Raw genomic sequence first — 27,309 nt, forward strand, 5'->3', positions numbered from 1 at the left:
GATTATTTAAAGGGACAGTTCACCCAAAAATGAAAATTCTTTCATCATTTGCTCACATTAGTGTTGTTACAAACCCGTATAAATTTCTTTGTTCTGATGAACATGAGCCTTCATATTTTGAAAAATGTTTGTAACCAAACCGTTCATGGACACCATTCACTTTCATGGTAGGAAAAAAGAATAGTATGGAAGTAAATGGGGTCCACAAACGGTTTGGTTACAAACATTTCTCAAAATATCTTCCTTTGTGTTCATCAGAACAAATAAATATATACAGGTTTGCAACAACATGAGGGTGAGTATATGATAATAAAATTTTAATTTTTAGGGGAACTATCCCTTCAAGGCATCTTTATAAAGGCATCCACTAAATTACGTGTTAATGGCAGGGTGCGTGAATTTTTAAAAACACTTTAAAAAAAAAAGTTAGCCGGCCCGACTACCAAAACACTTGTAGCCAATCAGCAGTCAGGGGCGTGTCTACTAACCAACATCGTTGCCTGGGTTGTGTATGTGTGTGGCGGGTCTATCAAAATAAGGTCCAGATTCTATTGGGGTAGGGGCGTGTTTGTTCAAATATCAACATTGGCTTTCAGAGATCATGCACCCCGCCTTTAAACCCCTTTCCCAGCGCATTGATCCCAGAAATTTGCCATCAAATTACCAGACTAGCTTTTTGTGTGAACACGTGCCAGAATTCATCCCAGGATTGATCCCAGGATAGGGACATATCATTGCTGGGATCAGTCCCGGAATGTGGCGGTGTTAAACAAAAGGCAGGAATAATGGCGTAAGGTGTGTGATTGATGTGCCGTCGCAATGACATATTTAACGTTCAGCTCTTTGATTGATAAATGTGACTGGTATCTGAAATCAGGACGTAACATCAAGTATTAAAGTGTTGGTAGATTTGCAACACTTTTGACCAGATTATAGTAAACCATCTGTAAGACTCAGGATTAAAAGTTGTACTGAGCAGGAGATTGACCACTCATAGAAAAATGACTTGCTGTGGCAATTGTTCCACCTTTCATTTAAAGAGTCAATTGCCTGTTTAATAAAGGCATCACACTTTCCTCACACGACAGGTCAGGAAAATGCTGCCATCTACTGGGGAAAAACTGCAATACAAAGTTATCCACCCCAAATGTGAATACAAAACAAAAGATTCACAAATCAACCACATGTGATATGTTTAAAATGAACCACTTTTATTTTTCCTTGACCAAGACAACCATGAAGTACATCAGGAATACAAAAATAATATGCACTTGGCTGCACTGGGCTCATTTTTACTAAGTTTGGCTCTTTTCATTCAGCAGCAACCCTCCACTGTAATAATGTAATCATTCTCCTCTGTAGTTGGCTAACAATAGAAAAAATGAAAATAAGAAAAGCATTAGAATTCACTGCCTTCAAAACAACTCCAGTATAGCACTCATGGAAAATACATACTGTATTCAAATCACACTACAATCACTCTGATATTAAGTGAAGTATCCAAAACAAAAAATGGATGGGACTTCACAAAACTTGTGCATCATTAACAGGGTTACTGGCCTGACAAAGAACACGGCCACATTCACGCTACCCTGCTATACTGGATTACACCTGGATCAAAGCATTAAGAGAATATCAGAAAAAAAGCTTGCAAGAAGAATAAACAGGAATCATGCACTCATTTAAATGCATGCTTACAGGTGACATGGCAGAAAAACAAGCCAGAGGATACCGAACAAAACAAGCAGGCCCTCGTGGTTATGATGTTTAAATCATAACCGATTTCATTTCAATTTAACATAAATAACACTTTTATTGCTAATTAAACTCTGCTAATAAAAACTCACACATACTGGCACAAGTCATGAATTATTTGAACAAGAAAATGATATAGCAGACATGTAGCTCTTGTAAGACCACAAAATGCATAATTTGAACAAACTATTAAACAAACATGAGCTTGTTAAGTGTTTACTGATAAAGAGTAATGAGTAATGTATTTTTAATTACAGATTTATGAGAAATCTACCCCCACTGTCAATAAAACTTTATACACAGAAACAAAATCTAAAGAAATTTTTCATAAGAATTGTGTTAGTTTCAAGCTTATTTACATATTTGAGAGGAGAGTAGATCGGAGTAGATCAGCAGGACAGGGCCGTTCATCCATCTGAGCCATTAGATTGAGATTTTCTGTCGCTGTCTTTCGAGGGATCGACCTGTATCCATTACAGAAGAGACAGTTGAACAGATGAGTGTATATACAAGGGCTGGTACTATTAATCGTGCAAATGCACATTTGCTCAATGAATTAATTTATAAAGAGACATATCATGAAAATTTCACTTTTTCCATGTTCTTCTACCAAACTTAAAATGTGTAAAAGATCAACCAGTTTTGGTAAACCATTCTCTGCAAGCAAGGTCATTGAAATTTGGCTCCCCTTGTGATTTCAGAAGGGGATAATACTGCCCCTTAATCTGCACTATCCAACCACGACACGGTCATTAAAATGCAAACAAGCTGATCTCTGCACTAAAAGGACACACCCAAAAATGACACACCCACATTTTTGCTCACACCTACAAAGTGGCAATTTTCACATGCTATAATAAATTATCTATATGATATTTTGAGCTAAAACTTCACATACTTACTCTGGAGACACCAAAGTTTAATTTGACATATAAAAAAGTCTTGTGAAATGGCCGCTTTAATAAATTACAGTGAAATGCTGCCACATCCATTCTGCTCTCATGCAGAAACTTCATTTGTGCCGCAGAAGAAGTACCATTATGGGAAATGTCTATAAGCATATTCCTATCACTGTTTTTCAAATTGCTTCAGGTATTTTCATGATAATAAAGAATATTTTGTGTTTGACGAGAGTGTAGCTTTTTTAAATGCAGGTCATAAATGACTCAATCTAGATTGATTAGGACTTTCTACTGCTCAACAAGCAGTTGTATACCCAATAGCTGTGCATGAAACACAGAATCAAAGCCTAGTGATTCAGAATAAATTTCAGACAGATATTTTTAATGGGAAACTGCCCTAGTGTATCCTGTCATCATTTACTACAGAAGAATTTAGTGATGACACTAGAGATAAAGTTTATACCTTTGAAAGAACACACTGAAGTTCCTTCATAATGGTGTTAAGGTTGGAGACTGTGCTGTGGAGCTGTCGTTCATAGCTGCCTTTCTGCTGGTCTGATGTCTTCAGGTTGTTTTCGGTCTCTTTAAGATTGTTCTTCACCCCCTCCAGCTCTCTCAGAAGGCTTTGGTTAGCTGCTTCCAGCTCCGCCACACGCTTTGAACCCTCCTCTACAATATAAAAAAGATAGATTGGCAAACTTTATGTTATTGCTGTTACACACAGAGCTGTCCGTCAATGGCAAATTCTGTGACACTTGTCCCCAGCACTACAGGAGTTAACACATTAAGGTACATTTAAGCTGTTTGTATACATTGTAGTCACTTAAAGGAGTAATGTGAGGTTTTTGTGGCATCTAGTGGTGAGACTGCAAATTGCAAACCAACCTCAATTTCAATATGCAAAAAGAAGCTACAGTAGCTGCACAAGACCAACATGTCGTCAACATAGGGACGAAACACGCTGTGTAGAGCAGTTTTAGGGCTACTGTAGAGATATGACGGCGACTTCCATGTAAGGAGACCCGTGTTGTATGCAAATAAAAAGGTTTCATTCCAAGGTAATAAAACAACACAGTTAATTATGTAAGGTCTTTACACACTACTGATAATATAGTTATGTAGATTATATTGCATTGCTGTCAAGAGATCCTTCTTAAAGTTACACATTGTACCTTTCATTTCATAGGATGGTGATCAGAGGAAGGATTTTCAAGTCCTATTAAAAGCACATTTTTAAATATAACTTTTGGAAATTTACAGTAAATGTAGCATCGCTATATCCCACTTCCTCCGAATGGCAGAGACCTTAACTCTTTCCCCGCCATTGACGAGTTCTCTTGCCAAGTAAGAGAAAATGCTTACCTGCCAATGACGCTTCCTTGACGAGTTTTGGTAATTTTTAATTCCGCTATTATACCCTAGGTGGCGCTCTTACCCAATTTATAAAAAACTGACGCATCAGCTAATTCTACAACATTGTAAAGTTTGTGTATGTTTTGATCTTTGTTCTGAAACTGATCTTTAACAAAAGTCCTTTACAAAATAGGGTCTGTTCTTTTATTTTATATATTTGTATGTTTATATATTTATAGAAGAAAATTTTCCTGGAAGGCATTTTGTGAAACCTTTGTGAAAATCACGAAAAATGCTGGCAGACAAAAAAAAGACTGGCGGGTGTAGGGTATTTATGGTCTCATGTATGGGTTTAGGAAGTGACTGACAGACAAATGTTGGCTTGACAATGGTGCACCTGCACATTAGTGATGCGCGGGTCGGGATTATTTCTCCGTTTGTTTGTTGTTGTGGCTGGCAGTGGGAGCTAACGTTACTTGGCACTTTCAGACGTAAGGCCAAAGGTTTGGGGATATCAAGTTACGTTGCGGAGGTTAAGTTGCTACGTAGGCTGACGTAATTTAACCTTATAAAAGAACCTAATAAAAAATGAAAATATATATTCCCAAATATTAAACTCTTTCGCCGCCATTGACGAGATAACTCGTCAATTCAGAAAAAACGCTTCCCTGCCAATGACGAGAATTTCTGACTTTCCGCAATACTGCTATTATCCACCAGGTGGCGCACTTCCCCAACTTAGACAACCCGTAAGTAGCGCCTCACGTGAAAGAGAAAGAACTCTGTGTATGTTTTAAAGATCACTCTGCATCTGATCTGATGCTGGCTGGCAACTTTTTTTAAAAACACTGAAGGGGAAAGAGTTAATATAGGATAGAGAATTGCACGCTTACTTTTTTTAAATTTTATTTTGTTTTTAATGACCTGCCCCAAAATAAAGTGACAATTTCTTTGCCTGCCCCAACCCGACCTGTGCATCACTAATGCACATGGGACTTGTTTTAGTTTTTTTTATTATGAAATGATGTGTGTGAAATGTTGTCAGTTAAAATATTAACACCAATATGCAACCACATTCATTCGCACCCCCCAAAATTCAATCACCGTCCATAGATCAAAGCAGGATGATTGATATTATTACCCATTTTAATGTCTTGCTGCATGAGTTTCTGCTCAATTTCCTCTCTGGTCTTCTCGCTCTTCTCCAGTTTCTGCATCATGCTACCCACGTCCACCATGGCTCCGTTGTAGACGATCAGGCTACCCGATTCGCCGGCCTCTTCTGATTTTAGCTTGCTCTTCTTACTGGCCAGCAAGGTTTGGTTACCTACACGCATGCAAACACAGCTTTAGTCTACTGCATGGTGATGGAGTTGTAATCTTGAATTACAAATAAGCCTCTTAGTTTCAGCTATCATCTTTGCACACCTAAAAGGTTGTCTATTTGAGCATCAGAGGTCAACGTTGGGCTGGGCTCATCTTTCGGTCGGTCCGTTAGCTTGCGATAGTGGCAGGACTCTCTGACCAACGGTCTGTTCAACAATTTCTTCACCTGGAAAAGTCAACAAGACACCTTAGTCTGTCAATTAACAAGTTGTATATCTATCAACAATATGAAACGGAAATGTGTGTCCTAACCAGGCTTGAAACAACAGCGTCATGTGACAAATCACATGTTGCATGTGGCATTAGTTGCTAACCAGCTATGGCTGTCATATCCTTTACGACTTTGCTTAATAACATCATTGAAACTTTATAGCCTCCCCAAACCTCATGCACCATCTCGATACTAAACCCTGTCGAGCAGAAGTACCTGAGCTCTGGAGAGATGCAAGCCCAGTGTATACATGATCTCCTCCAAGTCCTTCTCCAGCAGATAGCCACAATGACTCTGGTCAAAGTACACAAATGCCATCAGGAGATCCTTGTTAAACGTCACCATCTGCTTTTTCTTCACATCCTACAGACAGACAAGATCAATAATGCATGACTGCTATTATTGCTCTCTGCTCAATAACAACTTGAAATGTCAGCAAACAAACATTACTTTATCTTTTGAAGATCTGTCTTTGGATTTTCGGTCATCCCTGCGGTCGTCTCTTCTGTCTCTCCCGTTGGAGTCCTCATCGTCTTTATCTGTGGATCACAAAAGATCAGATAAACTGGAGTCTTTACAGAAACATTAAGTGCATCTGTGTGTGATCTCTACCATCATCATCATAGTCATCTGCATCTTCTGCCTCCATGGGGTCATATTCATCGGCATTGTTGTTGGTGCTCCCATCTTCGTTATCATCTTCATCTTTTGACCCTTCTCTCCTAATGCCTCTTTCCTTTTCCTCATCCTATATTCGAGACACACATTCATTCTGATGGCTTTATCTTGCGTTCATATAAAAGCTTTAACTTAAACAAGATATATGAAGTACTAAAAGCTAGATGCTAATTGGTCCAGAGTCCTATTTACAAAGGCATGCGTGTGCATGAATCATTCCTCTCACCTTCCTCTTCTCATCTTCATCCCTTATTCTCTTGGAAACTGGCTCTCCGTTATCCTCATCCTTATCCTTCTTTATGTCCCTCCTTTCTGTATCTTTTTTAGCTTTGTCTTTTTTGTCTTTTCTCTCATCTTTGTTTGGAAGAGAAGCGAGTGCTTTGTAGATCCTATAGCCAAAGTCTCGTTGAAGCATCTCATTGAACAGCTCAGCAAACAAAGACACCTGAACAGACGAGCAACAATTCAGTTCAGTAAATTTGTCATGTTATTTTAAAACCATGTATTTTACAAAAAATACTGTCTATCACTGACTGATAACTGACTTGGTGCATGCTAAATACAAAAAAGGCCAACTTTTTAATAGATTAAAAGATTAAGGGTCAGTTTCCCAAAAAGCGTTTAGATTAATCCAGGACTAGGCCTTAGTTATATTAGGACATTTAAGTAAACATACCTTACAAAAATCATAAATGATGTGCCATCAGGACACTAATAAATTTTAAAATACGTCAGTGCAAGCGGATTTTGGTAAAGATAGCTCAAATATTAGTTTTTGTCAGGGATAAGACTTAAGCCATGTCTGGGAAACAGCCCCAAACTGACACATCCACTTCTATCTACCATCTTGGATAAAAATGAGCTCATTTCAATGCATTCTGCGATTGATTTATCTAAAAACGATATGTTTAAATGTTTAATCTAATTGATGGCATCATACGTTTTTTAGAAAAAACATGAAGAGGGAAGTATACGTGAAACCTGCTTTAAAATATTTTGTAACAATTTCTGCAATTGCATTTGGTGCCGCAGAAATGATGAGTTATCCACGGTTTAGTTGGCAGGGCTTCTCACCTCAAACGAATGCTCCTTGTTGTCCTCCAGTCTATAGTCCAGCAGCACACTCAATGACATAATACTGCAGTCAAATTTGCCGTTCTTGGCAGCCCAGTTGGGGTGGACGATAATGGTGGGCTCATCCGGCAGAACATACCGTCTCTCCCTGCGCTGACGTTCCTGTTCCTCCAGCTGCTTTCGCTCCTCCTCCTTAAAACATAAATTGTTAAGATTGATCATAAGCTCTGTTTACACCTGGCATTAAGATGCATTTTGGTTGATTAGATCAGAAGTGGACGAGAGAGGCGCATTCCCATTCACACCTTTTTTATTACCATTTTAATTTTAATTTTAATGGACCACCTCAGATGGGATGGTCCATTAAAACATGAGTGGGAGAAATAACAGGTTTAAATTGATGCACACTAATATCATGTGAGAGTAAACATGTTCGTAAATATGCTGCACAATGTTTTGAATAGTTACTTTTAGTTAGTAAAATGTCCAAGTCAGGGTTCCCACACCTTAGTTAACTTCAAATTCAAGGACCTTTAAAAGGACTTTCCAGGTCCAATACCCTCAAATTCAAGGACTAAATGTGGGGACACATTTCAAGTGAGAGCAAAGTTATATCATGTTACCTTTTAAGATACGTTGTTACAGTTCCCTTTTGAGGGAACTCGCGCTGCATCACTGCAGTGACACTTTGGGGACGCCTCCAGGGATAAGTGCATCTGATTGTGTATATCAAATTCAACCAATGGTGAGGCTTAACGACAAAGATAGGGTGACGCGGGAGCCAGGAGATATATCGCTATCTGAAATATTGCAGTATTGAAAGACTGCCTTACAGGGATGCAAGAAGTATGGCAATGGAGACGCAGCGTCTCGTTCCCTTCTCAGGGAACAACAGTTACATACGTAACCCGAGACGTTTTGATGCGTCACATGAAATGCACAGCTATGCAAAAAGCATTTTGGTACGAATGCCAATAAAGAAGATACAAGCATTTCAAGTGAACAGTTTAGCACATTAAAAAGTGCTTAAAAAGTCTAGAATTTTAATGATATTATCCTACACTACACGGGGAATAATATGGATTTTTCACCCAGAAAACTTCTTGCATAAAATAGATTCAAGCCCTTTCAATGCCTGTATCTATGTATGTATAATTTTAAAAACTTCCTATGGTCTTGAATTTTTTCTCCCAGATTTCAAGGACCCGTGGGAACCCTGTAAAGTGAACTATCAAAATAAAGTATAGCCAAAAGACATCCTCAGATCTTTCCTGTCTCACCTCTTTGTCGTCTTCAATTCTGCTGACCTCATCTTCCTCCACGCAAGGAGGTTCAGGTTTCTCCGGCTCCTTAGACTCCTCCACCTGTTCCTCCACCTTTAGCTGTTTGGTTAGGCGAGCGATTAGCTGGGACTTGAGCCCTTTAGAGCTCAGTGTGCGGCTCTCCAACTCTTTTCTCAAGTCATTCACCTGCGTGTAAATAAGACATGTTAGGGTTCTGCTGTGTCAAAGATCTCAAGAAAGTGAATCACAAGAAAGTTGTGGCCTTTTGATGCCAGTGTACTTCAAATACTCATGGTTTTCCATACATTTTGTGCAAAACGCGTTTTAATCCAGCCTTATAGCACGTTTCGATGGAGTGCTCAATTCCGATTGGTCAGTCGGGAGATTTGCAAGTTTGTTATTCCCAGATAACAACCGCTCAAAAATAATAACACACGGTAGCCCGAATTCTACAAATCATTTTGACAGGTACAGTTTTATATTAAGCAAAAATGTATTATAAATATGCATTTTAATAATATATATGACATTATATTTACAAATGTAATTTGTGTAATCTAAACGGCTTTTCTTATCTTAAAACTGAAAGTAAAGAGGTTTCCTCGCGGAAGGTCTGCATTTGTAATAAATGAGCAAATAAAATATTTCAAATCAATATTTAACGTTCCTTACCTTACTTATAAGGAAACAGCCATGTAATAAGCGGGATAATGTACAGGCAGCTGGTTGTTATCGCGAAATAAGCCCCTTCAGTGTGATACAAAACCCTCACGGGTCCACATCGGGTCCTCGATAACAACCTGCTGCCTATAAATTTTCCGTTGCTTAGCCATCTGACAATGTCCATCTTACCTTCATAGATTTAGGATCAAGCTTGGACCAGTGAGTCGGTGTGGCGACTTCCTTTGAATCGTCTTCATCTTTATCCTCCTCCTCCTAAGTGTGTGACGTGAGAGAAAAAGAGAAAGGGACAGAAGTGTTAAAAACGCTACTCTTTGACCTGGCGTGAGTTTTCTGAAACAAAAGTTGATCCGTGCAAGAAGCATAGGTCACAACTGTGTCTCATTGTCTCCTCCTACTGAGCTCTAGACTGGGTAAAAAAATATATATCCACTGCTAGGAAGCTCTCTAGCTTTCAGAAACAGATCCCACTTATCAGCCAATCAATGCCAGTTCTGTGGAATACAAAAAGATAATCAATGACACTGGGTTCAAGAGATGGACATGGGGGCAGGTGCACACCTCCAAACTCATGTGTGTGGGGACACCCTACGTCTACGTCTTGCAAGTATAGTACGTTTTCTGCGTACACTCTTTTAAAGTTTTCTTAGCCAGCTAGTCAGAACTGTCCTCGTATAAACCAACCTCCCGGGAAAAATCGCATTCCAAATAGGATCTACACACAATCCGAGAACAGCGTAAAATCAAAACAGAAGAGAGACAGACGAGAGACATAACTTAGAAAGTATTTGGAGTTCGGCAGATAATGAATTAACAGGTAAAACAAAATACAAACATTATAACACAACTCACAACTGGCCCTACAGATTCCAGCATTGATCTCCCATTGATCTTATTGGATTCATGCATACATTTTCAGTCTTTTGAAATTAAAAATTGGAATTTTAAGTAAGAAATTGACAATTCAATTGGCAATCATGCTTTATCGTCAGCTGGAAGCTGTTTAACCAGTTGAAGCAGGTGTCAATAAAGTAGGAGCTACGCTCTTCCAGCTGTGTGTGACTGCATGACAGAGGGAGAGCAGGAGGAAATGGGGTGAAGGATCAGGGATGAAACAGGAATGAGGAAGGGATGGGAAAAGTGGGTTTTGTATGATGCCTGTGATACTTGTCTGTTTCTTTCTGTGTTGTTGCTTTTTTAAGTGTTTTGTTTGTCTACTCCTGTGCCTGTGAGAAGCGGAAATGAGAAGAGAGGGATTAGCGTTCAGTGCCTGTTCTCCATCAGCCTCCTTCCGTTCAGCCAAGAGTTTCTCTGCCAGCTGCTCCTTGAGTCCACGGGACAGGCCCTCCCACTCTGAGCGGGTAGGAAGACAATGCCAAACATCCGGTAGAAATAAAACCACTGTCTCCACATGTGCGGGGACTGTCCGCCCTTTGTGAGTCTCCTCAGGGCGGTGATAGCGTATCTCTGCAAAACGATACCTGTCGCAAAGGAAGAAGCGCGTTGGAAAGAAACATTCTGTGAGACATCACACAAATTCAACACACTTCCCTCAACAAACACAGAAAGCTTTGAGCCCCCTGCGACCCCGTTCGTGGTAATACGACCCCCCCCGAACGTTTCTCGGGATGAACGGCAGCCGCGTAGCGGGGGGAGGTCGACAGACAGTATATACACACACAATTAAACAAAAACGGTGAAGGTCCCTCCCCCTTGCGTCAGGCCCCTCCCACTGGCACACCCACAGTGAATCTGAACCGGTTGCTTGTGAAAGATAGCTTACAAACCCCCGGGGGTGTGAGAGAAGGACAGATTGAAACACACTGAAAGCAAGTTAAATATGTAAGATATTTAACACAAGGCAAAGGTCAAAGAGAACAAATTAACGATGGCGTTCGACTCCTCCGGTTCTGCTCTCGGAGCAAAAGAATCAATGCATTCACCACACAGATAAGGGGGGCAGGACTGCCACACACATTAGCGCCAACATTGCAAAACAAAAAAATAAAATCTGAATCAAAATGACAAAACGAAACAAAAGCATCAAACATATCAGGAGGTACATTGCTGTGTAAAACCATGCAGCGGGTCGCAGATGTTTCGGTGTTGTCTGCCAGGCCTTATTTTGTGATGCTAAGGCCTAATATTAAGAGATGCAGACATGGGAGATTACAGGAGATGCATCAGCACGTACTAATAAAAAACTCGTACTTACCACTGGGTACACAAACTCAGATCAATGCCTGTTAGAGCCTTACAACAACGTATGGCTGTCTTTATAAGGACAGAGGGATCGTTCTCTGGGTCGGCCCCGTCCAAAGAGGGAGACCAGTGACCACCGATGGCCATGGCCTCGTCTTTGCCCCGCATCCCCACCAGGAACTGCAAACATAAGAGTTCACAGAGAGCACATGGGTTATGGGACACTCGAGAGCATTGCAGACTTGTGAATAGACACAAAGGACACAAAGACGGCGGCAGAGGCGGACGGACGGACGGAAGGAAGGAGAGACAACATCAGATAAGCTTATTCCACACAACAAAGCGTTCAGCAATGGAATAGGACAGACACATCACAGTTAGCTCCCCAACAACAGTGACATAAAACATAATCATATCACCAAGGGTTAGTAACTCCCCAGATCAAATACAGGGTTGGACAAACATCTTTTGGTGTCCAGTGGTGAACTAGTATCAGTAGCTGCTTTTCCATTGCAGATCTGCGCAAAACTTTAGCGTTATTTTCTAAATGTTGACAAAAGACTATTGCGGAGTAGTCCGCGTTTCCATTAACCGATGATATGGGACTGAGTTTTTCCTCTCGATGTTGGTAGGTTTACTAATATTACATCCACCGCACTAGGCATCATTCTTAACCTAAGGAGACATAAGAGTATTATCCAAACATTAATGCCAAGGAAAGTCCCTTATACTTGGGAGCAGACACGCATTGAGGTGTTTCTGGGAGGTTTTAGTCCATACCGCATCATTTTAAAATAATAATTACTTGAATCAGGTGACCTGAATATGCGAATACACTTTTTTCGAATCACCTGAAAACCACCTCATGCGAGCATAAAAATACGTTTTTGCACTATATTGGAGTTTTTGCGAAATTGACTTGGCTGTATTTTCAATTCACAATGTCAGTTTGCGCAATTTAAAGGGTAATGGAAACGCAGCTAATCTACGTGTGTCTTAGATTAAAGATACAGCAATATTTCATTTCAAAATCTTTATAGAAAAAATATTTGCGCAAATAAGGCATAAACCCAACAAAGAGTTTATAGGTTATTAAACAATGGTATGTGGTTTTGTAGCAGCCACAAGTACTACTACACCACCCACAAACATTGGTTTACTGGTGTATAATAGTAATAACAGATACCCTGGAACTCTAATGTTGTCCATCCCTGTACAATACCACAGTGTAACAAGTGCAATGTTAATGCAAGCTGATTAATAAACACAAAGCTAATGCTTTAGCAGTAAAGCTGAATTTGAGTTTGGTCTGGTTAGCAGTGTTATTGAGAGAGCTATACCTTGATGAGGCGGGCAGGATGCTGGAAGGCATCTCTTAGGTCTGCAGGATCTTCTGCAAGAGCACAGGACTTATGATACAGCTCATCTAGACTGGGATTGGCAAGCAGCATCACCTATAACAGTCATACACATACAAAGTCATACGTGGAGTTCAAAATGATAGCAGGAATTCCAGGCTTAAGTCTCAATCCAATTATAAGATCAAACGCATCAAAGTTTAATTTTGCACACTGATTGATTTCACATTTCAATCTTTGACATGACCTTACAAATTCAATATAAAAGATATCACGGTTATATTTTCACACAATGTTCCTTACATTTTGTAGGATGATTTTATGTAGAACAATCACAAAAAATGACTGAGAGATGTCATAGCCGATAGTTTGGGGGTAACATTAACTTGCATTAACTAAATTCTGAAGACTAAATTTTCTGGATGTTATTTGTTCACATAATTACCTTTAATATTGAACATTAAAGGGATAGATAGTTCACCCAAAAATAAAAATAATGTCATTATTGACTCACCCCCTCATGTTGTTCCAAACTCGCAAGACCTCCGTTCATCTTCGGAAACACAGTTTAAGATGTTTTAGATTTAGTCTGAGAGCTTTCTGATCCTCCATTGAGAATCTATGTACGGTATACTGTCCATGTCCAGAAAGGTAATAAAAACATCATCAAAGTATTCCATGTGACATCAGTGGGTCAGTTAGAATTTGTTGAAGCATCGAAAATACATTTTGGTCCCAAAATAACAAAATTACGACTTTATTCAGCATTGTCTTCTCTTCCGGGTCTGTTGTGAACTGCGTGCACAACGCTGCTGACGTACGACGCTGCTGACGTGTTATCCTCAGACATGTTTGCGAAGATTTTTTTTCAAACTTAAAGCGTGCGTCTCCCTCAGACTGTAAACGAAGCTCGGACAAAATAAGCTGTGGCGCACCAGATAACACGTCAGCAGCGTTTTATGCAGCTCACAACAGACCTGGAAGAGAAGAAAATGCCAAATAAAGTCGTAATTATTGTAATTTTTGGACCAAAAGGTATTTTCGATGCTTCAACAAATTCTAACTGACCCACTGATGTCACATGGACTACTTTGATTATGTTTTTATTACCTTTCTGGAAATGGACAGTACACCATACATAGATTTTCAATGGAGGGTCAGAAAGCTCTCGGACTGAATCTAAAACATCTTAAACTGTGTTTGGAATGACATGAGGGTGAGTCATAAATTACATTATTTTTGAATGAACTATCCCTTTTTTTTTTACATTTTCTATACACAGAGCTGAAATTAATGGCATTTTCCTGTTCTCTTTTGATTGGCAGGATATATCGGCCATGACTGTTGGCTGTTTTTAAACTTTCGGCTGATAGCCAATAGTGTGAAAATTGGCTTTTGCTATTTTATTTATATAGCACTATAAAACAACAAGTGTTGACCATAGTACTGTACATACCCAATAAAATAAATAAATACATAAAACCACACACAAAGACATAAAACATATATAAAAGAAAACTTACATAGACAGAAAGCAGCAAATGGCAAACTCAAATCGACCGATACATATAACTGGCCGATATATCAATGCATCTCTACTTATAATCAAATGTTATGTACAGTAAACACACAAGACTATCAAATAAAACATGATGCTGCTATTGTTATTATTACACATTTAGCCATTAAAACAATAAGGAGTGTTATACCTTTGCACTGTAGGTGTGATTGGCATCGGGTGGGTCAAGAACGGACGTGTTCTTTACCAGAGAGTCCACCTCTTTATGCATGATATGAAAGTTACAGTAGTTTCCAAAGGTGAAAGGTCGTGTTAAGGGGAATGCATCCACCCAGGTAAACACAGCATCAAAGAAGTCACTGGGAATGTAGAGGCTCTGATACCTCCGCCGGAGCTCCATCATGTCACAGTTATAACTTTAAAGAATAGGAGCAGAGAGTTACATAATAAAAATACAAAAATGACTTGTTTTGTAGCAAAATTCAGCTATAATGTTGAGAAAAATAAGAAAATAATCATTTCTAAAAAGAACAAAATTTGCAGTTAAAGAGAAAAACAAAAGAAACCAACCCATCGAGGGAGAATTTGGAGAACTGCACAGTATATCTTGGTACGACTCTACGCGGCCGTCTCGGAGAACGTTCTCTGCGTGGAGATCGGTCCCTAGAACGTTTACGTGTAGGCGAACGTTCTCTTGACCTTCTCCGTTCTCTTTCTCTCTCCCGACTGCACAAACACAGGCAAAATTGAAATGAGCATTAATTCAGTTATAATGCAATAATACTTTAATTTTGCACTTGATTAAAGTAAGAAAACCGTGTGGTTCATGTTAGAACGCTGACCTGCGGTCATCTTTCCTCAGGATGAGTTCTGGTCGGTCACTGCGACTGGGGAATCGGGGAGAAGGGTCCACACGCCTCACCTGTTGTGGCTGAGGTATCATTCGCACTGGGGGCTGAAGCAAACCCCCTGAGAACACGGAGTCTACACATCACAGAGAGAAACAAAAGATCAGATTCCGTTTCGTAGTATTTAGGCCGTTAATGAGCAAGGGGGCTGACGTACCTTTAGGGGGTGGCTGGGGCAGCAGTGGCTGTGGTGGGTTATGCAGTAGTGGGGTCAGAGAGGCTGCAGAGAGCTGGGCCTGCAGAAGAGATGGAGGAGGTCCCTGGGCTTGGACACTGAATGTAGTGGGTGGAGGAAGAGACTGCAGCATTGTGGGTTTCATCATGTTTGGGCCTGGGGGTTGATTCTGAAATACAAAAGAGATGGAGTAGATAAGATACATTTGCCATTATGAACAAATATCGAAGACTAAAGAGAATCTTATTGATATCATTATCATGAGCTTGCTTGGGCAATACAGCTAGACATATATGTTCCTATATTTTTCAGCCTTTTAACATGTAATCTAAAGCACTTGATTATTTAAGTTTCAAACAAACAACAAATCATTTAGAGAAAATGATTTGAATTTAATTGAAATTACCCAGCCCTAAATAAGACAAATTAACATCTATCAGAGCAAAATCAATCATGTTTTCAGTTAGGTCTTATCAAACAAGTCTCATAAAAACATTAATCTGCCTTAGTGCAAATAATGTATGTAAGCCGTTTTGCTGGATGGAGGAAAATGTGTTTAAATGTGGTATCAAGGTACTATAACCAGGGCTGGAAATGAGGGGGGCACGAGGGGACCAGTACAAGGAGTGAATTTCGAAGGGAAATGGAGTTCCACATCAAACCAGTTCGCATTTTTTGAAATGGTGTAATTGAAAAGGGATTATATTTAAACTTAATAGCATTTAAAAATGACTTTCCATTATGAGTTTTTTTATTACAACTATTATTTTATAATGCATCACGCTTGTCATGTGACACTTTACAGTAACAGTGGCACTGTATGATTGATGCATTGGTTTCGTTTCATTTTTTTCCCTCTTATTTAAAATATACATTAATTAAATATAAACATAATAAATTGTAATGTTTTTTTTAATATCATCATCTAAAACTACCCAAGTTTTAGAGTCCCTCAAGAGAATTCACAGCTTACTTAAATACATAACTTTACTGTGTAGTTTAACTATAGACCTATTATAATCCGGCTATGAGTAACCCACTTCTAGCAAACTTGAATTTTTGCAAAAATAACTTGCGATAAATAATATTCCTACATGCAAGCAAAGTAGGGGTGTGACGAGACACTTAATCCACGAGACGAGACGATACACGAGATTGGGTTCACGAGAACGAGACGATTTTTTACACTTTAAGAAACCCTCAATGATCAAATAAATGAATAAGAAACTGAAATCACATTATTTTTAAATGTTTAAACTAATCAAGGACTGGCCCTAACAATTATTTTGCTAACTGATAATGAAGTATTTGTTAGTTATTTTGGGGTAATAAAAATAGACCCAAGTGAGCAGTAGCATTTAAAAGTACATAATAACGAAGATGCAATAATAATTGGTTCAAATAAAGTATTAAAACCAAGTTACATTAAACAACATTTTGTGGCCTATAAATAAAAAGCATTATGTATGTTTTATAACAAATGCCTGCAGGGGGCGATAGAGCACTCGTCTCGCAGACGCTGTCTTCACTTTCACTTTTTACTTTAGACGGAGAGAAACGCTTATTTTTAGTCAAACAATGTTTAAATCCATATTAATATTTAATATTTGTCGATTTCTTTACACTAGAAATGATACAGCCACTGTCATTTGAGCAAGAACATGCAGACATTAAATCATGTTAACTCTGAGTGAGGGCTTAATCTGCTGAGACACATCTGACACTGATCAACAGACAAACACAACGCGTCTCAGACTTCACACAAGCTCCCAAACGAACATTATTGGAAAACTAAACAAAAAAATGCATGCACTGTAAAAGGGTCAAACAGAAAGCTGCATCCTCCGGAGGTCGCATATGCAGGCTGTATACGTCATCAAGGTTTATTTCAGATCATTAACTGAGCATTACATTCGCAAGTCGTGAGCATATTACAACAAGTTGCAATTAACTAAATAATTAGTAAACTTTATAATTGTTAATAGTCTCTAATAATACAGTGATGAAGTAAATGCAGTTTAAAAATGCGACCTCTGAAGGATGCAGTCTTTTATTTGAGAAACGGCCAGCACCTGCACAAGAAATCTCGCGAGACACATGTAATCTCGCGAAACACATTTAATCTCGCGAGATCTCGTCACACCCCTAAAGCAAAGTCAACAGTAATTACAAAATGTTTGGTTTCATTTAATTATTTACTTTCATTTATTTTGGAAATGATTGGACGTTTATTAGGTTTTCAATGAGACCCCAAATTTTTTCTCATCTTAGCCTAGATGTCTGGGGTGCGTTTGGACGGCTATTAAGATGGTTATCAGCAAAATTGATAACCGCAAATTTGCTGGCTGGGATAGTTTACTCACTCTCATGTTATTCCAAACCTGTTAAGTTTCTTTGTTCTGTTTTGGAGCACCACTGACTTCCAAAGTAGGAAAGTAGGAAAAAAATTGTAATACTAAGGCAATGGTGCTTCCAAGCTTGTGCATCAAAACAAAGAAATTTATACAGGTTTGGAACAACCTGATGATTATTTTTATGATGATTATGACTTATTATCTAAAGAGCGTTTGACTGGACAGGACATTTGATGAGAAGCTGAAGTGTATGGTAATGCCATAAAAATTCTAAACTTTTTTGGGCATGTGCCAAACTGAAGGTTTTGAATCCTTATCTTTTGTATGAGAAATTTTTCAGTGTTTTGGACCATACCAGTTTATATTTTTTCTTAAGCCTAACATATTTATACTGAAAGGAAAAAAGTTTAATATTAATTTCATGGGGGCTTTAAATACTAAACCTTTTTAAGTAAATTATTGTATTATTGACATTATATATGTTATTAGTTTTTGTTAGTATTCATTTTTGTTTTTGTCTCAGAATTGGTTTTAGGAACCTTAACATTTCACTGGTATTTGCACTGTATACAGACATTTTGGCATTGTGACAACCCTAGCATCAACAGTCCAAATTTGTCTCCAAAATGATGGTATGGGCATTAGTGTACCCAGTAATTTTATATACAAAAGTGTAAGAAAAGCACTTAAAATGCCACTAAAGGCCTACATGCACACACTATATAGATAACTACACCATCTTCCCAAGACAAGTATATTAATAGCAAAGCAGGTGCTTAGCAGGAAAAGATTGACTCTATGGACAAAAAAGAAAACATATAATTACAAAACTAGCTCTAACACAAAATGCTGTAAACTGTAAAACTTAGAAGGGTAAAAAGCAGAAACAGTGGAAGTAAAGGAAACCGAAGGACTTGTGAGAAAAAGCCTGTTTGTGAAACGCGAGAATGGAGGAGCAGGTCAAGCAGAAGATTAAGGTGAGGAAAAAAGGATAGGGTTTTGGGGCGCAGGGGTCAAGTGGCATGGGTTACATTTTGTCTTGAATCCACCGCAGGGTGTATGTCAGAGTAGCGTGGCATTCCTGCATCAGAGTAAAAGCTGGACAGCTGTGGGGAAACCTGTGGTAAGGGCTGGGGCGGCTGGTGCTACATGGAGATTAAGAACACAGGAATCAACAGAAGTTTCATGACACACTGTGGAAGTAGAACGATTTTAACTCTTGTTAGACCTGTTACTGTGGATCCATTTGGACCACGTGGCTCAAACTCACCGTTTGGTTGGGCATCTGAGGTAAAGTCTGAATTCGCTGGGCATTCCATTTGAAAGGCATGTTGGGATTGTAGACAGCCTCCACCAGAACCCGATCGCCGACTTGTGGCGTTTTTCCCTTAACAGCGCTATAGAAACAAAACAAGCAGTTGAAGATTTACAGCATATGCATTTCTAAAGATTAATGTGCAAACCAAATCAAAGCACAATTATATACACTCTGGCTCTGTGCTGTTATTAAAATGCTGCCATGTTCATTTGCACTTCATCATAAGAGAAAGACAGCAAGGTTGGCTTAGCCCAGTGGTTCTCAAACTGGGGGGCGTGAGATGGGGCCGGGTGCCCCAGTTTTATGAAAAACATTATTTGATCATAAATCTGTGTAATTAAACATCAGAAAAATAAGGCTACTAATCAACAGCACTACATTGTGTAATTTAATGTTTTGTTTAATTCAAATTTAAGTTTGATATTGTTTTATCGAAGGGGCGCACATCAAAAAGTTTAGGAACAACTGGCTTAGCCAATGATGGGAGTTTGGGGGCGGTGCTATCTGTTTGACCAGTCAATGGCAGATTTACGAAGACAAACCTGAGCTGGAAGAAGACATCTTCATCTACAAAGCCAAATGTGTCATGCAGCTTGCTAACCACCCCAGTGAAAACACGTTGCTTTTGGGGTTGGGTCTGCTGCTGGTGGCTTGATCGGGGGGTCGGGTAGGACACAGTGATCTGTGCCGTCTGCTGCGGGTTCGACAGGCTCAAGCTGGTGGGCAAGGCAACAGGGGGCTGCAAGATACAACATACATGGGAACATTAAAAATTGTTAAATGATCTCATGCTTGATGTTGCATATCTATTCTCAAATGTGATGCAAACAGAGCATTTGCAAATGCAGTGTACCTGGGAAAGCAGGGGTTGAGGTTGTTGAAGCTGTGATAAAGAAAAAAGCAATATTATTATCAAAACAAATTACACTCTGTAGTGCAGAAAAATTATGAGTTTTTCGAACCACATTTGTATGAAGATCAAAATATCAATACTATAGAAGTTGACAATAAAAAGTGACCATACGTACAAAGGCTGGGTTGAGTGAAATAGAGCAGTGTGATTAATATATCACACACTGCAGAACGTAGGAGTCACAGTTGGGTTCTTTCAGTTCCTCTGTGATGGTGTTAAGCTCAGTATTTGCATGATAAAATTTTAAGGGTGCACTAAGGGTGCACTGGTGCCTGGTCATTTTGACTAGTGTGATCGCTCTGTACCATGCCCAGGTGCGGTTTGGTTAATCGCTCCCTGGCTGGCTTGCAGAGGTGGGTTCGAGCACGGTTCACTTGGGATCTATAGCCGAATGGGTAGTGTGATCGGAAATCACAACAGAGAGCGGTTCAAAAGGAGAGACGACAATTGCGCAACCGCTCACCTTTATCTGTCTTCATAGAAACCTTCTAATGCACACAGCAGGGTTACATTTGTTTGAGATGCACACCGGACAGATCAACTAAGCAATATGATGTGAGAGGGCTGTGTGTCATCGTGCACCAAACGACTCAAAATAAAAAACAATGACTTAACATTACGATGGGCTACAGTGTTAAAGGACAAGTTCGGTATTTTAGACTTAAAGCCCTGTTTTCAGATTGTTTATGGTCAAATAGAATGGTTTTGACTGAAATTTCGACATTTTCGGCTGCCCTGAGAATTTTCGCGTGTTTGTGTTTCAGCTCAGACCTCTACAATGGGTTTATAGGTGCACTGGAACAATCCTTCCTAAAATGCATTAAACTTTCGTTTACAAAGACGTGAAACTCACCGAGTGGTCAGGGGTGTTCACTGATATGCTCACACAAAAATCGCTGCAAAAGAGGCTTTCCAACAGCTGTTTTAGCATTCGTTGTTAACTTGTGGACCTATTTCCCCAAACGCCTCACACCCGTACATTCTTCCGCTTAGAGCTTGAATAATAAACACTCCAGCCCAGGTGGTGGCGCTAATCCGCCTTTGCCAATTGCAAGAATAGAAACAAAGTTCCCGGCGCGGAGTAATACCGTACCTCACAGGACGTCTAATACAGTCAATGGAGTTGGTAAAAACTACGATAAAACCTGTTGGAATGCGTCTTTTGGAGCGATTTTTGTGTGAGCATACCAGTGAACACCCCTGACCACTCGGTGAGTTTCACGTCTTTGTAAACGAAAGTTTAATGCATTTTAGGAAGGATTGTTCCAGTGCACCTATAAACCCATTGTAGAGGTCTGAGCTGAAACACAAACACGCGAAAATTCTCAGGGCAGCCGAAAATGTCGAAATTTCAGTCAAAACCATTCTATTTGACCATAAACAATCTGAAAACAGGGCTTTAAGTCTAAAATACCGAACTTGTCCTTTAAGAGAGCGCTTTACTTCCTGCTTTCTTCAAAACAATCGCATCCTAATGACAAAAGCGAGTCCAGGCTCGGATTGCTCAAAATACAGTGTGAGTGCATGCTTTTGGGGGAGTAGGGAGGGGGACAATTGCACGGGGGCATGGTTTGGTTGGGTTAGCCCTAATGTGGGTGCGCCTTAAAGAGACAATCACATTTGAAGGGACACTCCACTTTTTTTCCCATCTGTCCTAGTACACAGTGTAACTACAGGTGAGTCAAGTTTTAAATAAGAAAAATATAAAAACTCTTTGGTTATTTTTAAGTGCGATGCTAATGGTCTAATTAGATTTAATGGTTATGCTAAGCTATGGTAAAATTGGTATCGTCAGACCCAGAGATCGGCTGAATGGATTTCAAAGTGATATAAATCATATGTTTAAGTCTAGGGGAGCTGGAAAAAGAACATTTTTTTTTTTAAGTGGAGTGTCCCTTTAAAATCGGGGTGGATACCATGAAGGTTCTTCTGTGTTTGTACGAAATACAGGAGTCTGTATTTCACAGATACTGTGATGACTGACACAGTTGATAACAGTAACAGTTATGCTTTGATCAACAATTCAGTGCCTTTTTGGCATCAGCTACTTTTAACTAAAGTAATATTGCCAACCATCTTGCAGTGTGATATGCAAGCAGGTGTACCTGATGCTGCACATTGTAAAGGGTCTGTTGAGGTGGAGGTTGTGGAGGTGGGGCTTGCGGCTGTTGCTGCTGCTGCTGTTGTTGCTGCTGCTGCTGCTGCTGATACTGCTGCAGGGCTGAATTGATCTGGGACTAAAACAAAGCACAGCAGTGTCTCAAGGCTGCTCGCTGTAGGAGGTCAGATTACAACACTCAGTACTGTAATGTGGATCAGTACAATTTCACTAAAGAAGCTATAAAGCATAAAGCTAAAAGCATGTTTTACATTGCAATGCATAAGAAATGATTTTGTCAAATGCACTGCATTGTGAAACACAGTAACTACAGAAAGAATACGCAGTATACATACTACATTCAGCAAAAATAGTATGTGTTTTAGTATGGTCTCATAGCCCAGGGCTTCATTATGAAATTATTCTAGCTGCAGTATAGTGCTGTATCTTTGTACTGATCGTGGCCAGGGTCTCACCTGCTGTAATGCAGCAGCCGCAGCTGCAGCGGCCTGCTGCTGTAGGGCTGCAGTCTGCTGCGAGAGCTGGTAGTTGGCTGCAGACTGTGTGTTGAGGGAGGCTGCAGCTAGGGCTGACTGCTGAGAGTACATAGGGGACGCACCCAAGAGGGACGGCTGCTGTACCCCTAAAGCTATGGGGGAACATTTCAAATAGTAAAGATATCGTGAACACAGTTCAAACAAATTAGGAGTACTAAAATTTAAACAAACATAACACATCTTAAAGACCAAATGGTAACAATTGCCACTATTAACTAGCTGTTTATTAGCATGCATATTACTAGGATACTGGCTGTTTATTATTACTAATAAAGCACATATTCTGCATGACCTTTATTTTACATTCCTTAATCCCACCCAGTACCGATAGTTACTAAAAAGCTGCAATTAGGAGTTTACTGAGGCAAAAGTTGTAGTTAATAGTTCATTAATTGCCATTGACAAGTTATCTTGTCAATTAAGAGAAAACTTTTCCCTGCCAAAGACGAGTTTCTACGGCAATCTATATTTCTGCTATTATGCACTAGGTGGGGCTCTTACACAACTTATAAAACACTAAAGCATCCATTGATCCAAAAAGAGAATAACTCTGTGTATGTTTTGATCATCGTTCTGAATCTGATCGCTAACCAAAGTCCTTTACAAAAATGCTATTATTTTAGCTTTTTGTTCTAAAGAGGTATTTATGAAGATACCAACCCATATTTAAGAAGTGAAAAAAAAGAGAACAAATAAAGATAGGATGAAACTTTTTTTAAGCAAAGGGGCTGTTCTTTCATTTGATATATTGTATGTTTATATATTTAAGTATGAAACTTTGGGAAAATAATAGAAAATGCTGGCCCTGGCTGGCAACTTTTTTTAAAAGAAAAACAATGGCGAGGGAAAGAGTTAATAGTGAGAAAATGTGACCAAAATAACAGAAAATTGAAGAAAAACATCTTGAGGTTTGACTTTTACAATAAGACTTTACAGGGCTCCAGACTGCCACCAAAATTTGAGAGTGTGCCACTGAAATTTACATCCAGTCGCACATGTGCGACCAGTAAATTTGACCTTTTTTTTGTGATGTGACACTATATTTAAAACAGCACATTGTAATTTCCGCATCTATCATCAAAGTATTTATTAGTAATACAGTGTATTACTTAGTAGAAATGTGAATATTTGGTTAGCATGTTGATTTACGGTATGTGCCCCTAAATTTTCTGGTTGCGCCCCTAAAATTTTCAGTTGGGGGCCGCTGTGCTCCTAGTGAAAAAAGTTAGTCTGGAGCCCTGAACTTTACTATATTTATTAATGCATGCTTATACTTAAAACTCAAATTGGATTATCAGTAAACTGGTGATAAAATTGAGCACAAGTGGATTGTTTAATGTAACTTACAGTGTAAACTGTTCAGGTCAATAGACTGCCCTGAGTGGCCGGGTTGTGAAACCGCAGTTGTGGCAAACTGGGCCGCCCATGGAGGGTTCTTCTGCCCTCCGAACTGGGCCATGGAGACCTGCTGACGCTTTCTGCTGAACCAGGCTGCAGAATATTACCTGTGGGAATGTTATGGTTTACTACTGCAAACAACAGTTTCTAAATATAGCACAACATTACAAGCACACCATTGGGCAGACGAAAAACAAACAGATTAAATGTCGCATCAAAAGCTTTCTGCCTATCACAGAACAGCAGTCCTGCATCCCAATTCACATGCTAGCCATCCTAAATCATACTTGAAATTCAAATTAGTATGTTCTACATTCAAAGTGCAGATCCATGCACCCTCAGCTCGGCTGATATTACCAACAATTCATTGCTAGAGGGAGGAGTTTAGTGATGTTACGCTTAATTAATAAAATAATCTAGTAATGCTTTACTGAATTCATACATTACATTATATGGCAAACGTAAGAAATAATGAGCGAATTTCAGCGAAGAGCTGAAATTGCCAGGAATAGTATTTCATGTGTGATTTATTTAACCATCACTTTGTCGTCTAGGCAACAATGGTCACTGTCATCACACTTTACTATGTGCCTGTACTTGCATACTTTCTTCTACGCACTAAAATGTAAGTACGTTCACATAAAATAGTGATAACCTTTATGGCATAGCAATGGTAAGCGAATTGGTACTCATCAATACACTCACTCTTAGCGTTTCTAAAAATGCTGACTAGGTAGGCAGCTATCTAGGTTTTGAAACACAGCAAATGTCATGTGTCAGCTTCAAAACACAAGACAAACTTACTCCGCTTTAAAACTCAACTAAATTCCAAATAGATCAATAGCTAATCAGACCTGTTACTAGTCCCACAGGATGGGTTTTAAAAGACCAATGCTCACATTGGCATAATACCCGCAGTAGAGAATTAGCTTAGCATATTAACGTATTGTCAACGCAGTAAGCTACCCAGCTAACTCAGCAACAAAACAATATCACTAACGTTATTTAAAACCAATTCAGTATTTCCAAAACACAAACAAACATGTAAACCACAAAAAAGTGCATTTACTTAAATGAACAGCGAGTGTTAATGGCGGGTCAGCAGTGGAACTGTGTGACGAGTGTTTTGTTTTCTCCTGCAATGCTGTCTGTTCCAGGCCCACACATTAGCAGACTGTTTAGTGTTCAGTCCGTGCTCTCATTCACACATCACACGTGGACAAAATTTGCACAACTCATCGCACACAATCGAGTGTTGGACAAATTATTAACAATAAAACGCAACTTCACTCATATGTGAACATGCAAAGCAGCTGTTATTATTGTTGCTTACCCTCCGTCTTCTCATTCACCGGTACAGACTGAGGTTTATGTACTGCGCATGCGCAAATCGGTTAAAGTACACCAGTCATGCGACCTACGACGCTGATCGAGGATGAGATAAAATGAGAAAAGGTAGGATTTTTTTTATGAGGTTTATGAGGTAATTCAAATAGATTGAAGCGCAATCTTTTTTTAAGTCCTATAAAGTAAATATTGTATAAATTTACAAATGTAACTTTACGGGAGAATCACATTCCCCCAAAACCAAATACACATAATTTGAAATGCAAATAGCCTTAACTACAAACTAGATTATATTGTTCGACCACAGTGTAAGTTGTACAGTCTTTTTTTGTCATAATGCTGTGGATGGTGTGCAAAGATAAAATCAAACAGATTTAATTGGGACTTTCCCCATAAATAAATATAAAAAAAAAAATGGTAAAAATATCCTTCTGAAATATCTTCTGAAAAGGCCAGATCTATTTGTTATATTGCTATATTTTTTTTATAAGCGAATGGTTATAGGGTAACCACCATCATACTGTTTTTACAGTATTACTAGCAGCTGTTTGCCAGTAACTTGCTGTAGATTTAAATGTATATTATTTACTACCAACAGTTTGTTAAAAGTTAAATGAACATTAAACATTAACAAGTCTTTATTTTTACAGAAAAAAACTAAAATGACAGGCTCATGCAAAGCATTCTGGGAACCAAAATCTAAACAAAATAAAAGGCTGCTGAGGATAACATTTTTGGGCCCAAATATTGTCTTTGGGTCCCTGGAATTAAATCAGGTGTCAATAAATATAATTAACTGGCTTTTTTCAAACAAAATAAATTATATTTAAATTTTGTCTTCTGAAAAAATATGCATTCTCTCATTAATTAATTAATTACTTGATATCTCATAAATTCTAAAAAAAAATATTCACCTGTGTTTTATTGCTTATTGCTAAAAAAGTCCATGGTTTTGTCTATGTTGTCACAACTAATAAGTAACTAATAAGTAAGGAGTAATTGACGACGGGCCCTTGAATTCGTAAGGAATAATTGACGACGGGCCATTGAATTATAAGAAAATAATGCACATCCAAGGTGCAATTTGCGTCGTGCCGTTACACCGTGGGTGTACATTATTTTCAAATAATTCAAAGGACCGGAGTAAATTATTCCTCTTATACCACGGTTACCACAAACATTGCTCTGGTGCCTATTTTTAAGACATTTGACAAGTTAGGTGTGCGGTTATCAGAAATTAATGCATACCCATGGAACATTTCTAAGCCAATCAAAATACAGCATTCAACAGCCCCCAAGGTATAAATTAAATTAGCTCTCATAAAATCTTTACATGTCATAAAGATCAAAGAGGTGTCTATTAGACTTAGAGATGATTCTGATGTGTTGGGCTGGAAGGATCCAGCTTCTCTGAGAAGTAATCATTAACCTATGATAACTAAAAGCCACATGAGAAAATAAACCTTTTGGGATAAACTGCAGTCGCACGTGTTTAATAAGGTTTTTCCTAATCAGCTCACTCCTTCTCTATCCCTAGGGGTTTTGCACTTTATTATGATGCTTATAATTTGAAATGGCCCAGCTAGAGTTAGTCTTGAATGCATTTTTACGATCTGGTATGATCTAAAAAAATTACTGTCCACCAGTGCAATCTTGAGTTGTGGAAAAATTCCACTACTTATTCTAGTAATTGCTGCCTAACTATATATATATATATACACACATTAATAAATGTTCTTAAGGTATTTATATTTCATAACAAATGTGTTACTTAAAGAATGTTAGTGTATAAATGCATGATGGAATAAAGTGTAAAAAAGAAACAAAACGTGGGAGCGC

At 38.9% G+C, this 27,309-nt stretch overlaps 1 protein-coding gene across 2 annotated transcripts; it reads right to left on the minus strand.

The window, feature by feature from the left end:
* Positions 1-1,190: 1,190 nt before the first annotated feature.
* ccar1 (cell division cycle and apoptosis regulator 1) lies at positions 1,191-25,533 on the minus strand. 2 transcript variants are annotated; one of them, XM_065297155.1, is made up of 26 exons: positions 25,457-25,533; positions 24,073-24,230; positions 22,645-22,817; positions 22,176-22,307; positions 20,011-20,040; positions 19,700-19,896; positions 19,110-19,236; positions 18,871-18,984; positions 15,468-15,654; positions 15,245-15,386; positions 14,973-15,128; positions 14,593-14,818; positions 12,866-12,979; positions 11,539-11,705; positions 10,594-10,804; positions 9,495-9,578; positions 8,640-8,828; positions 7,360-7,551; positions 6,512-6,730; positions 6,220-6,355; positions 6,058-6,146; positions 5,824-5,970; positions 5,439-5,562; positions 5,152-5,337; positions 3,121-3,326; positions 1,191-2,219 (listed from the first exon to the last, which is right to left on the minus strand). In XM_065297155.1, the coding sequence occupies exons 2-26, from the start codon at positions 24,182-24,184 to the stop codon at positions 2,163-2,165; spliced, it is 3,717 nt and encodes a 1,238-aa protein (XP_065153227.1). In that variant the 5' UTR covers positions 24,185-24,230; positions 25,457-25,533; the 3' UTR covers positions 1,191-2,162. The 2 variants fall into 2 exon arrangements, with proteins under 2 accessions (XP_065153227.1, XP_065153228.1); XM_065297156.2 differs by lacking the exon at positions 25,457-25,533 and adding an exon at positions 25,193-25,332.
* Between the last annotated feature and the right edge of the window lie 1,776 nt (positions 25,534-27,309).

The sequence above is a fragment of the Paramisgurnus dabryanus genome, chromosome 20 (assembly GCF_030506205.2).
Source record: "Paramisgurnus dabryanus chromosome 20, PD_genome_1.1, whole genome shotgun sequence".
Lineage (NCBI taxonomy): Eukaryota > Metazoa > Chordata > Actinopteri > Cypriniformes > Cobitidae > Paramisgurnus > Paramisgurnus dabryanus.